Genomic DNA, 15,627 nt, shown 5'->3' on the forward strand with positions numbered 1-15,627 from the left:
TGTGTGTGTGTGTGTGTGTGTGTGTGTGTGTGTGTGTGTGTGTGTGTATACGTCAACCCAACAGAGCAAACCCAGCCCCGGCTGCTGCTGCTGAAGAAGCAGAGAGGGGCCTGGAGTCCTGGGCTGAGCCCCATGGCAGAGGGCAATGCCAGGACAGAAGGAGTTGTCTAGAAGTGGAATAGGCAGGGTGGGATTGAGTAGTTTGTGTGGGTTGCTGTGGGGGGCTGTGGGTTGAATCTGGGGGGGCATCAGCAGAGTTGTGGGGGGAGGAGGGAGCCCTGGGCTGATTGGCAGAGGTGCCAGGCAGCCACGATTCCAGCAAGTGCCAATGGGAGCTGCAGGCTCTCAGCCTCCCCGCCAACCAGGCCTGTGGTGTCCCGAGCGTTCCCGGCTGCTGGGCTCTGGGCTGGGCTGTGCCAGGCACCACGTTGGCCTGGAAAGTCCCAGCCATCCCTGCGCACCGTGACAGGATTGGGCCCATAGGTGGCTCATTCCCTGGCCGCACAGGGTCCCTGCTGCTGGAACTGGGGGATTCCGCTACAGAGAGGAAGCTGTTTTCCTTTCCTCCTCCGTGGCTTGTCAGCTCACTGGCAAGGGAATTGTGGTCTAATGGTTAATGCACAGGCTGGGTTCTATCCCTGGCCCTGGAAGTGGAGTGCGGTCGAGTGGCTAATTCACTGGATTAGGTGTCAGGACTCCAAGGTTCTTTCTCAGGGAGGAAGTGTTGCCTAGTGGTCAGTGCACGGGTGGCTGAGCCAAGACTCTTGGGTTCTATTCCTGGCTCTGTCACTGACTCACTGGGTGGCCTCAGGCAAGTCATTCCCCTTCTCGGGCCTGAGCTTCCCCAACCACTGAACGGGGGGGGGGGCAAAGAGACGTTGTGTCCGATTACCGGGTGGGGGGCAGATGGAAGACCCCCTCCCCAGGCTCTGGTAAGGGCAAAGGCACGGGACATCCTGGTACCCTGCCTGCCCTTGGCACGGGCTGACTGGGCTCAGGGCGCTGGGGGGACTGGCTTGCCCTTGCAGCACGGCCGGCCAGGGTCCTGGCGCTGTGGAATGTTGCTGAGTCGCCACCTTCCCCGGGGAAGTGACACCACCAGGCGCTGATCCCCGGGGGCCTCTGCCCCTGCAGACTGCACCGTGGGCACATTGCTGAGCTGGCGGGGGGAGAGCTTTCCATAGGAGGGAGACAGACTGAACTCTGCCTCCTGCAACAGGGAAAATCCTGTCATCCCTCCCCCTCCCTTTCTGTATCCCTCTTTCACCCGCCCCTCTGCCTGGCTCACTTCCCTCCTCAGCTTGTGCTGCATTCTCCCCTGCTGTGGCCTGCCCCAGGGTCCCACTAGGGGGCGCCACTCCTTCAGGAAAAAGAAGCACATGGGAAATTTATTTTGGTGGGGGCGGCGGGAGAGGAAGAGTCTGAACCCAGAAGGCCCCAAATCCCTGATTGAAATCCCCAGCAAAGCGACCGGACAGACACTGGCTCCTGCCAGGGAGCCCGGCAGCCCCCAAGGATGGAGCCACCGCTCTCGGCAAAGTCCAAGTCTTATCTCCTTTGTCTGGAATCTCTGCTTTTGTCCAGATACCAGCCCAACCTGCCGTATTATTCATTCCGCCCATGTCCCCAGTGCTGCTGCCTCGGCCGGGGAGATCAGGCCCCTTTCTCTTGTCGTAGCTGCAGGTTTTCCTTCTGGCCGGCTTTGTCGTTGTTTTCTGCCCTCATTCAGTTCCAGGGACTGCTGGCTAATAATAATTATTATCCCTAACAATTAACAATAGCCACAGATGTGCCTGAGCCCATAATGGCTAATTAAGGTTAATAATATAAAGAACTGTGAACAACAGGCGGAGATGAGCTTGACCCGATAATTAATGGCTAATAATGTAACTAACTACTAATATTAGCTAGAGATGAATCTGATTTCCCCTCCACCCCCAAGCTGAATTCCCCCAGAACTGGGGCATTTCAGGACGTTTCTCAGTCCGGATGCAAAGATCTGCACTTTGAAATTTTGCACTAATCCTTAATAAATAGCGTCACGGAACCTTCTCTCCAGCTGGGACCCCCAGATCCTGGATGGATTCTCACCTCCTGGGCACCAGTGGAAGCCACAAGTGACCTCGCTGGTGTTGCTCTGGATTTCTGGATCCCTGTGCCACCAGACGTCGCTTGGGGCACCAACAGGGCTCCGTTGTCCCAGTCCACCCTGGGCCGCTCTTTGCATGGCCCCGTGTTATGGCTCATAAACTCTCTCTAAATGTTGTTGGATGTGTGTGTGGGGGGGAGATTCTCTCGGTCACCCCCATTTGTGTGTTCCTCCAGCTGCCCAATGGCATGCCTACTCCAGATTTACGCTGGTGTAAATGGCAAGGGGTTCGGGCCCTTTCACATAGCTGCAGCAACTGGAGCATGTGGGGTCAGAAGGGAATTCTCCGGGTGAAACTTTGAGGAGGAACGTAGGGAAGCAGGCTGTCCTGGCCTGAGTCAGGGTCTGCCCAGGGGAAAAGCACCTGGAGGAGTCAGGGCTGTATAATCTTTATGGCTCAGGACTTTGGTTTTTAACACCCTGTCACTCCCCGGACCTGCCCAGCCCACGAAGCAGCTGGATTTGAAAAGGTGCAAAGATTGTGGCCAGCTGATAAAGCCAAGGTCACGATGAGGCTGAGAAGGGCCGTGTCTTCATAGGGTGGGGAGTGTGCCAGTCTGTGCCCTGGCATGCCCCACTGTGGACCGAGGTATAGGGGTTCTCTGTGCTTGGGGTATTCCTAGGGTGGAGGGAATCTTTATTACCCCTTTGTACCACCCCAGCTAGAGTAAAGGGTGTTTCAGGGCAACCATGAATCAGGCCCCTGGTAACTATATTCTGCCAGGCTCAGAGACCCCCTCCCCCGAGGATGGTATTGCAATGAGCCGGCTAAGGGGGGAGGGTGTATGCACACCCTCTGCTGCTTGGAATGAGAACGACAGTGTTGTGTGTCATTAGCCCTATACTGCACACTGTTGATGGGGATTCTCCTTTAGCTCAGATGTCAAGGCAGGGGCTCTGGGAGCAGGAGGGTCTGAGCTCTTTTCCTGCTGTTGCTGTGAAGTGATGTGTGGCTTCCATGGCAGCTGAGAAGGCCCCTGTGCCCCCCCCCCCCCCCCCAATTAATTACAGTCTTTGTGTCCTTTCTCACATGCTACCTGGAGCTATTGCCTTGCGTTCTTGTGAGGTTCTTAAACAGCTGCTGGGTCCTAGGCCAGAGGCAGCTGCATTGTGATGGGAGTGGGATGGAAATTGCCCAAGAGGCCTTGCTGCAACATGCCAAGAGCTCAGCCTGTTGGGTTGGGCAGCTTCCTGGGGGGCCCTTTCTAGCCCTGAGGCAATAACAGGAGCCGCCTGGCACAGCTGAATTCCTGCTCGCCCTTCCCCCTCCCTGGCACAGCTGGATCGCTGCTCCCCCTCCCCCGGCACAGCTGGAGTGCCCCTCCTGAAGACGCACACAACAGGACCGTTTCCATGACTCAGCCCAAACAGTTTGCCCAATCTCTATAGCAACCAGCGCTTTAATTTAAAAGGCGTGAACCCTCCTTCCTTCCCCTTTGCCAGCCCGAGCCCCACATTAGCTGCACGAAAGGGGCCCTGGAGCGTGTGGGGATCTCTGACCCCTCAGGTTCCCTCTACCGCAGCAGGCTGAGTCTCCCGGCAGCCTCTGGCTCATGAGAGCAGGGGTGTGCTTGGAAAAGCACCACATAGGGGATAATAGCCTACTACCACCACCGGTCAATGGAGCTGCTCCTTTAGCTCAGCCAGGGGAGAGCTGGACTTGTGAGGTGTGGCGTGCATGGGAAGAGGGACGCAGGTTCACAGGGTGCTCGCTATTCTAACGTCAATTTCTCCCCACAGCAACACTTGCTATTTAAAGGCCCCGGAAGGAAACTGCCTGGAGAGATGACAGCTGCTCAGATGAGTCAGAGCATCCCTGGCCAGCCCAGGTGTTTGATGGGTGAGTGAACCCTTCCAGGCAGGGCATCCGCCTGCCTCTGGCCTGCTGCACGGCTCTGAGGTTACGTGCTCAGTGGCAGGGGAATCTGAGCTGCCGAGATCCAAGCCCTGAGTCCGTCCCAGTCACTGCACAGGTGTCAGTGGGAGCCGAATTGGATGTCATCATACAGATAGGGCACTGCCCTGGGAGGCCTGGGTTCTCTCTGGCTCTGCCACTCCCTATTGTATAACCCTGCCCCTCTCTGTGCCTCAGTTTCCCCTCCTACCCTTTGTCTATTCAGACTGTAGGTGCTAATGTAACAAACATCCTCCATCATTTTATTAACCTAAGTGACTTCCCCACCCCGCCCCACAACTGTTGTAGCATCATCTTGCTGGCCACATTCCCCTCCCTTGCCCCTTCTCTGGCATCTCTTATCAGCCTATCTCAAAACACCTCACCAATATTAACCAATGGAGCTTCCCGGCCCCCTGTGAGGTGGCTCAGTGTCATTGTCCTTGTTTGACAGATGGGGAAACTGAGTCATGGAGAGACATGACTCACCGAAGGTCACTCATCCATTTGATGGCAGCGCTGCAAATAGAACCCAGGAGTCCTGACTCCCAGCTCTAATCACTAGACATCACTTCCTTCCCAGATCTGGGCACAGAACCCAGGAGTCCTGGCTCCCTGCTCTAACCATCGGACCTCAGTCCCCTGGAGAGTGGGGAATAGAACCCAGGAGTCCTGGCCATTGCTCCGACCACTAAGCCACACTCCTCTGCTCTAGAAATGTATGACAGAATGCCATTTCTAATGCATGCCCCAGTGCTGCTGCCATTAACCCCCCACCTCCCATGCAGCCTGTTCCCTGTTGCTTAACAGAATCCAGGGCAAGACTTTGCCCCTCTCCCTGTGCTTATCTGCTAACCTCCACTGACTCCTAATGCAGAGGTGGGAAGGGTCCTTATCAGGTGTTTATGGGAAAACCTCAGCAGCGGTGTCCCTATTATCCAGGGTTTGATCAAGGACTCTCCCAAGGTGGGGCAGGCGAGAACAGGCTGGGCCGTCAGGCAATTGGGGGTCTATTCCTGGCTCTCTCCTTGGGCAAGGCATTTCACTGCTTTGTGCCTCGGTTTCCCCATCTGTAAAATGCCTTGATTGGAAGCTCTTTGGGGCAGGGACTGTCTTGACACGCCAATGCCCCACCTGCCGCCAGGGCAGAGATACAGCACCGTGAATGACAGTCAGGCCAGCCCATTGGAGGGATGGTCTGGAATGGACGGCGTCTGAGCGGGCGTGAAAGGTCAGGAGTGAATCTGGATCCACCCCGCTGGAGAGGAGGAAGGACATTTGGGGAGTGTGTGTTTTTCTTTAGCAGAAAGGGAGAGACAGATGTGATTTCTTAGCCTGGCTGGCTTCCCTGCATCTTCTCCCATAGTTCTCCACTCTCCTCTCCCCATCCGAGGGAACCTCAGTACCAGGAAGGAGCAAATGGGTTTGGGTCAGATCCCTCCTCCCGCCCCAGAAGGATCAGGCAGGTTTTCCTCGTTCTTTTCCCTTTTTCCTCGCTCTATCGATCCCGCTGGGAAAGCGGCAGGAAAGGGGGGAGGGGACTCCAGTCCTTTGTTGGGCAGAAGCAACGTGGTCCTCTATGCTGTAGGTGCTGCCTGGATGCCGTGGTGATGGGCACCCCTTCAGCGGGCCTGGGCTGCAATGCATGAGTTGCTGGGGATTTTCCCAGCAGCCTCTCTGGTGCCTGGCTCCCGGAAGGGCTGTTCCGTGCTCCGCTCCCCGTTAGCCACTTTTACAGCCTTCCCCAGCACGCCCAGCCATATACTCAGACACCACATGCTCCTTCGCACACACCCAGTCCCACGCACACACCCAGCTCAGTCACTTGGATCCGGTGACCCCTCAGAACTGCAGCCAAGCCACAAACCAAAACAGACTGAAAAAAAAAAGAAAAAAGGACCGACCCTTCTTCCCAGCATCGCCACAAACTATTTCTGACATTTTGGCTTGGGCCAGGGGTGGGGACACCCACAGACGCTCACATGCTCAGTAACACACAGCGGCCTGTGTCCAGGCAGCACCCAAGTTCTCCTCCCCAAGGCCAGAAAGGATAACTGAGGTCATCAAGTCTGACCCCCCCCACACACACACCCTGTATAACACAGGGCATGGCGCTTCCCTCAGCTAAAACCTCCAATCTTGATTTTAAAATGGCCAGTGATGGCAAATCCACTGCAGCCCCTGGTAAGTCGTCCCAATGGTGAATTGCCCTCGGCGTTAGAAATATGCCCCTTCTTTCTAGTCCATCCAGGCACTGGTTCTCGCTAGACCGGGGGTTTTCAAACTGGGGGTCGGGAGGCACGGACTGACTGGACATGGGAAGATGGTTCCTGAAAGGAAGGGAAGGGAAGGGAACGGAGGGGAGGGTCCCACCGGAGGTTGGCTGGGGGATCCCCTTTTGCCTTGGCACTTCCTCCTCTCCTGGGAAGGGGTGGAACTGGAGAGCGTCTTAGCTGCACAGCCTGGGACCCTGTGTGAGGTGCACCTGAGCGCCGGAGACCCTGTGGCAGGGCAAGTCGGGCCATGTTGGGCTATCAGGCGGCACCATGGGGGAGAACTTTGCCACCTCACCCCTTTGTTCAGCTCCACGGACTCAGCTCCTGGAGTCTCTCGTTGTGCGGCAGGTTTTCTAACCCCGTAGTCCTGCTTGTGGCCCTTCTCTGAACCGGCTCCATTGGATCCACCTCCCTCTTGCACTGTGGGCACCAGAACTGGACCCAGTAGTCCAGCCTCAGTGCCAGATCCAGAGGTTATCCTCTTCCTGCCTGAGATTCCCACTGGTCCATCCCAGGGTGACGTTTGCTCTGTTTGCCGTACCGTCGCACTGGGAGCTCCTGCTCAGCGGATTCCCCCACCATGACCTCAAGTCTCTTTCGGATTCGCTGGGTCCTAGGATAGAGTCCCCCATCCTGTAAGTATGGCCCACGTTCTTTGTTCCTAGACACGTAACTTGCCATGCGGCCGTATTGAAATGCCCGTTCTTTGCTTGGTCCCAGCTTACCAAGTGATCCAGATCGCTGTGCGTCATCTGCAAACGTGGTCAGCGATGACTTTATGTTTTCTTCTGGGTAATTGATAAAAGTGTTAAACAGCTCGGGGCCAAGAACCAATCCCTGTAGGACCCTGCTTGAAACACACCAGCTTGGCGATGATTCCCTGTTTACAATTACACTTTGAGACCTATCAGTTGGCCAGTTTTTAATCCAGTTAACGCGTGCCAGTTCTGAAGCCTTTTCAGGTGTACCTTGTTGACTGTGTAGTTTCTTAATCAAAATGTCTTGCAGTACGGACTCAAATGTCTTACAGAAGTCTAAGCCGATTACACTGACGCCCTGACCTTTATCAATCAGACTTGTAATCTTATTTAAAAAGCAATCAAGTTAGTTTGACATGATCTATTTTCCATAAACCCATGTTGATTGGTATTAATTGTATTCGCCTCCTTTTAAAATCTTTATTAATTGAATCCACTATCAGTCGTTGCCTGGGATCGAAGTCAAGTCTATAATTACCCAGTTGTCCCATTTACCCTTTTTAAACAGTGGCACAAGGTTAGCTTTCTCCCAGTCCTCTGGAATTTCCCCAGTGTTCCACGACTTATGGCGCGGTGCGCTCCTCGGCCTGCTCTTTTAAAACTCTTAGATGCAAATGATCTGGACCCACTGATTTAGAAATGTGTAACTTTAGCAGCTGGTGTTCAGCATCCTCCTGAGTTACTGTTGGAAGGGAAAGTATTTCATCTTCTTTGTGCTAGAACGAGATCGTTTTCCCAAATACAGAACAGAAATATTTACTGAGCACTCCTGCCTCTTCTGCCTAATTATTGACAATTCTACCACTGCCATCTGGTAATGGACCAAGGCCACAGGCAGGATTCCTTTTGTTCCTTGTCAAGGTTAAAAAGCCAGGGATGGGCAGGATTCGGTTCCTTTACCCCTGCAGGAAGGAACGACTGGGGGAGGGGGGGGGTGTCCCAGGGCTGAGCTGGAGGGGTGGAGTTTGTAGCTGTTCTTGTTTGAAGCAAAATCTTGGAGCAGAAAATCCAATCATTCTTCCGGTGGTGGCAGCTCAGAGTCCAGCGCCTCCCCCGCCCCCGACCCTCACAGGGAGGTGGAGCTGCTTGGCAATGCCAGGTTATAGGGTGACCAGATGTCTCGATTTTATAGGGACAGTCCCGATCGTTGGGTCTTTTTCTTATATAGGCTCCTATTACCCCCCACCCCATCCCGATTTTTCACATTTGCTGTCTGGTCACCCTATTAGGGGAGTGGGTCCTAGCTCCGGGCTCAGGGGTCTGTCTTCTCCCAGATGGGCTCACCCACCAGACCGGGCAAAGTGCTGGACTCCAGGGAATAACACTCACGTCCCTTCCTTTGGAAACTGCCACCTCCCCCAGCCATCTCAGTCCAAACGCATCTGTTGGCCTCCCAACCAGCCCCTGCCTGCACCCCGCTGCCCTCCCTCTCTGTAACGCCCTGGCCTTTTTTGGGGAGAAGGGGGCTCATCTCCTCACCGCCTCCTCTAGGGGGTGCTGGCTCCGCTCAGGCCCCAGGGCAGGGGAACTGGCTGGCTCAGGGGGGCAGGGAATGGGATACAGGGCCTTTCCCTTCTCTGGATACATCTACCCTGCCGTGGGAGGGGTGTTTGCAGACCGGGCAGATGTACTCAAACTAGCTTTGATCTAGTGGGCTCTGACAGCAGGGAGGGAGCAGCCGCATGGACGTCAGTGCAAGCTAGCTGCCAGCGCAAGGCCCGGGGTCCGGGGAGGCCCGGGAGGGAGGAGTCTGTACCCACGCTAGCTAGATGACAGCTCCCTGGGTAGGTCTACATGGGAGCCCCTGTTGTCTGTATGGCGGCAACATCTAGGAGCCCCTGTCAGGCCGCGCCAGGCGCTGCAAAAACACAGCACACAGTTGGTCCCTCGCTGCCCCTGGGAGCTCCCTGTCGAAGTCGCTGGGTTTCACCCCTCTGCATGGGGGGAACATCTTCGGGCTGGAAGCCTTTCCCCCTGGGCCCAATGAACAGGTCTCTCCACCCAGCACCTCCCCGAGGAGTGGCCCCTGGGAGCGGGACGGCTGCGGGCTGTACTCCCAGCCGTGTGGCCTCCAGCTGTGGGGCTGTGTCTGGGGGCAGGTTGCTGCCTGCCCCACTGGCTGTGGGGGAAAATCCAGGGGTTCCCCCGCTCCAGGGGTGTCAACACCCTGTACTCAGAGCCCTGCAGCCCCGTGCACTGAGCTTGGCATTTCCGCAGCTGGGATAGGGCCTTCCCTACCCCGTCCAGGCCTGGAGCCCCTCTCTGTGCCTCCCGCACCCCCTGTGCCATACGCATGCACAGCTCGGTTCAGCCTCTCCGCAGCAGGGCCCGGGATGAGTCAAGCTTTCATCCCTGCAGTGTGCGAGTGGGTTCAGAATGACGCTCGGCGCCCGGGTGGGCATGTCCCTAGCGTGGCGCGTGCGGGGGATCCAGGCTGCACAGAACAGGGACAAGTATCACACGTGCTCACATCCGTGTTGCGGTGCCCACGGTGCATTTCCTCCCCGCGGGGCTGGCCAGTTGTGTGCATGGCCAGCTGCCCGGGTGCGTGACGTGCTGGCCCCGTACCTGCCCAGCGGGGCGAGGGTGCAGGGACCCGGGGGGGGGGGGGGGGGGGGGGGGGGGGGGTGGGGGCCCGCCGGGGCCGCCGCACTGGGCCCCCCGGGGGGGGGGCCGCCGGGGGGGGGGGGGGGGGGCAGTATTCTCCATTTGATCAGTGTCCAGGGAGGTGCAGGGCCCTGGGTTTTGGGCTGCAGGGTCCAACCAGTGCAAACGGCAGGGCAGGAGCAAGCCGAGCGTGGAGAGGGGAATCACAGCCGGCACTTTGTGGTTCCATCTATCACGGCGGGGCGGCGCTGAGAGTCAGATGCCAGCAGTGTCCAGCCAGGTTGGGGTCGTGGCAGTAAGGATGCATCTGCTCTGGATGGGCTGGAGGGACCCACCCTCTTGCCTCTACGAGGGGCCGCAGTCACGCTGCAGGGGGGGCAATGGGACTAGGTGGGATGCTGCAACACCCTGGTGCTCTACTCGCTCGCGGGTGGCGCTAAGACTTCTGGGGACACATCCCCCCAGCGGCCGCCGCCGTAGGGGTGCTTTTGCAGTGCATTGTGGGAGAACGTGTCTGTCCCTTTGGGGGATCCTGGCTGGCAATGGTCTGAAGCCGGCAGCCGAGTAGATTAGCTCGCACTCGGGGTCTCTGCCTGCAGCCGTCGTTCTAAGGCATAGGTGGGCCCCTTCTAGTTCTCTGGGATTGCGGGTGTCTGCAGCTAGGTGGGTGTTTCTGTGTACACGTGGGTGACGTGCGTGCCTGAGTGCTGGTGTGTCTCCTTGTACATGCGTGTGCCCCTGTTCATGTGTGTGCATGCACGGATGTTTGCACGTGTCTCCATGCACCCCTGCACGGGGATGCATGTGTCTCAATGTACATGTACCGTCCCCATGACAGGACACCTAGAAGCAGCTGCAGAAAGAGCCAAACCAGGGAGTGCCGCACTAGGGAGGAGGGGGTACATTGGGGTCCAGCTAGGCCACCCCTCGTCCCAGCAGCCCCCCAGACACAGCAGACCTGAGTAAGGCAGACCCCTGGCCTGCCAAAGCTGGGACCTCTGGCCATGCAAAGAACTCTCAGCAGTTTTGCCTGGAGTTTCTCTGCCCTGCATGGTTGGCTGTGTGCTCCAACCCTCTCCCTCCCCATCCCCAGTTGCTTCACCTCGGCGTCACTCCACCCTGGCCTTCTTCTCCGCGCCCCCTCCCCATCCCCTCCAAAAAACTGTGGCACTAAGGTGCCATTTGCTGCCATCACATGGTTCGTTGGGCTGGTGCGTTCTACCTCTTCCCCACCTGGTGTCTGTCTGGGCTGGAAACTCTTTGGGGCAGAGACTCTCTGCTATTTTGTGTTTGTCCATCTCCTAGCGCGTCAGGGCCCTGTTCTGGGTTGGTCCTTAGCCCTGCCGTAATAAACATGATGATGATGATTATATTATAGGAATAATGTATGTCTGTGACTGTGTACACATCTGTGTGTGCATGCGTGTCTCTGCACCCGTGTTCATGCATGTGCGTCTCCATGTACACATGCATGTGAATGCATCTCTTTATGCACACACGTGTGTTTCCAGGTTCACACGTATGTGCAGAGCGTTCACTCCTCTCTGGCTAACGCGTCAGTGCCCCTCGGGGGGGGGGGGGGGGGGGGGCGGGAGAGGGGGCTTCCGATGGGATCAAATGTTTTTTTTTTGTACAGATGCCTCTTTTTGGGACCCCCCCCACCCCCCCAACCTGAGTGTGCGGTGACTCACCCTGCAGGTCTCAAACCAGCCCCTGCTGCTCACAGCGGCTTGTCATCAACGCTCCCCGTGTTCTCCCAGCCAGGGAACGGGCTGCTCAGCCTCACCTTTGCAGGAGAATTTCAGGGGGAGGTGCTGAAGGTTGGGGCCGAAGGGCAGCATCACTCAGAGACGGGGGCCCCCGTGCATGGAATAGCAGGGGGCCTGCGGGCCAGGTCGAGCTCTGGGTGTGCACGTGTAGCACGATCAGTCCCTTGTTCCTTTGGGCTGAAATCGTCCTCCAATCCCCTGCGCCCGCTTCGCCCCACTCCTGGGAGCAGCTCCAGGGGCTGGGCCAGGCCGGAGAGCACCAAATCTAACCTGCGTCTGTGCCAGCCGGGGAGCGGGCCTCAGGCTCGGGGCTGGAGCAGCTGGCAGAGTGCAGCAGGGCAACGCGGCAGCAGCCGTCCATGGGAGCGGTGCCCATGTAACCTGCTGAGGGTTCGGGTCCCCTGAACTTCAGTAGGTCCCCATAGGGCCCACGCTGGATCAGGGCCCGTTGCCCGGGTGCTGCACAGACACACAGAGCGTCTCAGACAGAGAAGATGGACAAAGGCCAGCAGGGGACACGACTGGTCCCTGCTCATACAGGGAGTCGGTGACAGAGCTGGGAATAGTCACCACTGGGCCATGCTGCCCTTGGCTACGGCAAACCGATCGGGTGGGTTTTGATGTCCAGGGGATGGGAGCCGTCGGCCTGCAGGCTTGGAGACCTGGCGGGGGGAACTTGAAGCCCTCAGGGGACGTCCACACTGCATAGTAAACCTGGGCTGGCAGTGGCTGGACCAGGGTCTCAGAGCCGCACTAACGCGTCCACACTGCACTGCGCAGCCCTTCTGACCCAGGTCCCCGGCTTGAGCTGCAGCCATGCTGCAAATCAACAGGGCTTGGCCCTGACTTTCTGTGGGACTCGGGCTCTGATCCACACCCACGCGGCAGCAGGCTTGCTGACCCCAGTCAGACTGATTTGCGTGTGGACGAGAAGGGGCTTGGCCTCACCCCTGAGTCAGAGCCCGGGCGTAGTATGCAGTGTAGACTTAACCTCAGGCTCCTGCGCCTTGCTCACTCACGCAGGAAACACAGGCGGTATGGATAAGGCAGTGGGCTGGGACTCAGGAGAGTTGGGTTGAGTCCCAGCCCTGCCACAGCCTGGCTGTGCAACCCTGGGCCGGTCACTGACTCTTTCCTTTCCTCCGCCCCCCTGCTGTGAACCAGAGATCACAATGCTTCTTTTGTCTTGTCCATTTCGCCTGCGAGCTCCCAGGGACAGAGGTTGCCTCCCAGCGTGTGTCTGCAGCCATGGCACAAGGGGGCCCTGCTCTCAGCTTGGGGCGACTGGGAGGCAAATCAGACCGGACCGACTGCAGGCTGGTGTTTCCCTCCCCAGGTCCCGGGGTGAAGCTGGGGACTGTGCGGCCAGCGGGAGGGGATGGTGCCCGGGTGAGCGCAGGGTCACACCGGCAGAAAGAGCAAGAGCAGCAGAAAGCAGTGGCAGGAAGAGGGCCGCCGTGACTGTCCCAGTCATTGTGAAAGTGACTCTGGCAAGCAGGGCCTGGGAACGATGGCCACCGTGCTGAGTCAGAATAGCCTCCAGTTCTTCAAAACATCAGCAACCCCTCGGCGAGCTGCACGGAGCAGCTGCTAGCCAGCTGCGGTGGCAGGGCTGAGTTCGGGGAAGTCGGAGCGGCTGGGCGAGAGCCGGCTGTTTGCTGAACCCCCGCTGCCCTTTGCGTGCGTCATTCGGGCGTGTGCACCTGGCTGATTCAAGGCAAGCAGGTGCGGACCTGCTCCGCACTGAGCCGGGAGAGACCACCTCTTGCTGCAGGGAGTGGTGCTGGGGGCTTCAGCAGGTGTCCTCTCTCTGAGTCAGCATCCCAGGGCAGGGCTCGGAGTCACAGCGCTGGGGGAGGCGGCCCCTTCTAGGTGAGGTGTGACAGCGAGCTCGGGTTCCAGTCTCCCATGACCCCTTGGCACTTTCCGGGGGGGCTGTGCACTGAGCAGATTCCAACCCTGCTACCCGCCTTTGCCTAAAATCCCCCTTGCACTTTCAACTGGATGCGGTGTTTTTCTTGACTACTTTCCTAAAACCACTGCATGGCATTGCTGCGGGGTGTGTGTGTGTGTGTGTGTGTGTGTGTGTGTGTGTTAAACAGCTGCTGCCTCCCACCCCAGAGGTGGCTGCATTCCAGGGGCAGGTGGAGTGATTTCTGTATAAACAGCTGCTGCATTCCGGCGGCAGGTGGAGTTAAACAGCTGCTGCATCCCAACCCGGAGGTGGCTGCATTCCCGCGGCAGGGAGAACGATTCTTGTGTCTGTCCCTCCCTGGGGAGGATGGAGGCATTGCTTCTTTGCAAAGTACGCTGAGAGACGCAGGCTGTGACATGCCTTCTGAGACACCCCCTCGGCACCTGGGCCTCCTCCTGCCTTGGGAGTTTAAGCAGACAAACCTCTGGAAAGCACTGCGTGAGCATAGTCATAGTCAAGAGGCAGTGAAAGGGTTAACCTGTCAAAGGCTCACCTTTTGGGGGCACTGATGGTATTAGTAGAACTAGCCATCGCCTGGGTGCCACCAGGCCCCAACTGGTCGTTTCACGCATTACCCTCCATCAGACAGATGGGGAAACTGAGGTACGGGGGGACGGGGGGAGATTCATAGAATGTTTCAGAGCTGGGCCAGAGGACCCAGGTGTCCTGAGTGCTAATGAAATGACTTCTCCACCCGAAACATTGCTTACATTCTGCACTGTCTGGGACTCTGTGTGTGTGTGTGCGCGCGCACACATGCATGCACAACCCCCAGCACAATGGGGCCTGAGCCGGATTGGCACGACCCTAATATAAATATTTAATCTGGCTCAGTGCCGCGTGGCAGGGTCTGTCTCCAGGTTCTGGAAATGCCCTTTGTCTGGATCTGGCTAACAAGTAGGATGTGAAAACCCTGCAGCGGGCAGTCAGGGTGCCTGGGGCTTGGGCAGAGGGCACGGCGCCCTGCCCCTCTGACAGCGGCAGAGTTCCCATGGCTCAGCGAGTTTCCAGGAAACAAACGCGCTCTGGGTCCGCCCCAAACACACAACCCACAGCGAGAGAGGGTGACCCCGGAGCCCTGGCTGCGGTGAGTCATTGTGTATGCATTGTGCCACCGGCAGTACCCAGCGCGACGAGGGGCTCAGAGCCTCACGTGCGCCTGACTCAGCAGCCAGGTGAGAGGCAGCGTGGCACGGGGGCTAGCTGACAATGATAACGCCCCGCGGCTCCCGACCTGCCAGTTTGGTTTCTGATCCATCCCATCCCGTGCTGCGCCCCACGTCGGCCAGGCCAGCTCTGCAGGCACAGGGAAAGGGGGATGGCACCCTCCCTAAGCCCACAGTTGTGAATGGGGACGTACCCCCCAGTGCTAACCCCAGGCCATGGAGCTCCTGCCCCAACACAGGAAGGGGTCTGGGCCTGTCCTGGTGGGGTTCTCGCCTGGCAGACGCTGCAGCAGTTCCTGGCAGGATGCACATCGCTACCCGAGCTCAGGGCCCGCAGCCTCCATGTGGCTGAGTAATGTTCAGCTCCTGAGGGGCTGATGCGCAGAGAGGGGCTGGGTGGCAGGTAGGGGGAGGCAGGAATCCAGGACTGAGTCATCGCTTCCTCTGCTAGCCCATGAGTCATGGCCCAGCGCTGTAGAGACGCAGGAGCCAGCCATGCTGAGAAGCCCCAGGGAAGGCGACGCGCAGGCTGGTACATGTGAGGGCAACCCCATGACACGCACACATGACAGCACACACATGCATGTGAGTGCATGCATGGACACCGCCCCCGGGAGCACACACGAGCATGTGCAGACACATACACATGGCTGCACGCTTGAGTACATAAATAGCATGCACACATGTGAATACACACATGCAAGTTATCACATGCACAGAAACAGGCATGTGCACCAGTGCCTGCTTTACTCAGGAAGGTTTTGTGGAGAAGGCGTTAGTCTGTATTCCTGAGGTTAGCCACTGCTGCCCAGGTCACATTGCAGGTTACTGCCTCTCTCAATTCTCGCTAGTGATTATAGAGGGAGACAGGATCCTACTTCCTAATGGCATAGCTTCGCTGTGCAGCTGTTAAACAGCAGCTGCGTCCCACCCCAGAGGTAGCCGCATTTCAGGGGGTGGATGCAGTGGTACCAAACAGTATGTGGGATCCATTGGGATGGGAGAACCTGCTCCAGTGAGACGCTGTTGCCCG

General features: G+C 57.9%; 1 protein-coding gene across 1 annotated transcript in view; it reads right to left on the reverse strand.

The window, feature by feature from the left end:
* MIDN (midnolin) overlaps positions 1 to 15,627 on the reverse strand; it is a 100,643-nt gene that overhangs the window by 13,014 nt on the left and 72,002 nt on the right. Inside the window, exon 8 of the mRNA XM_029912281.1 lies at positions 11,724 to 11,912. Within this exon, the coding sequence (XP_029768141.1) occupies positions 11,724 to 11,912 (189 nt within the window). The remainder of the gene's footprint in view (positions 1 to 11,723; positions 11,913 to 15,627) is intronic.

This window comes from Terrapene carolina, unplaced genomic scaffold, assembly GCF_002925995.2.
Source record: "Terrapene carolina triunguis isolate 2854851 unplaced genomic scaffold, T_m_triunguis-2.0 Scaffold194, whole genome shotgun sequence".
In the NCBI taxonomy this organism is placed as follows: Eukaryota; Metazoa; Chordata; order Testudines; family Emydidae; genus Terrapene; species Terrapene triunguis.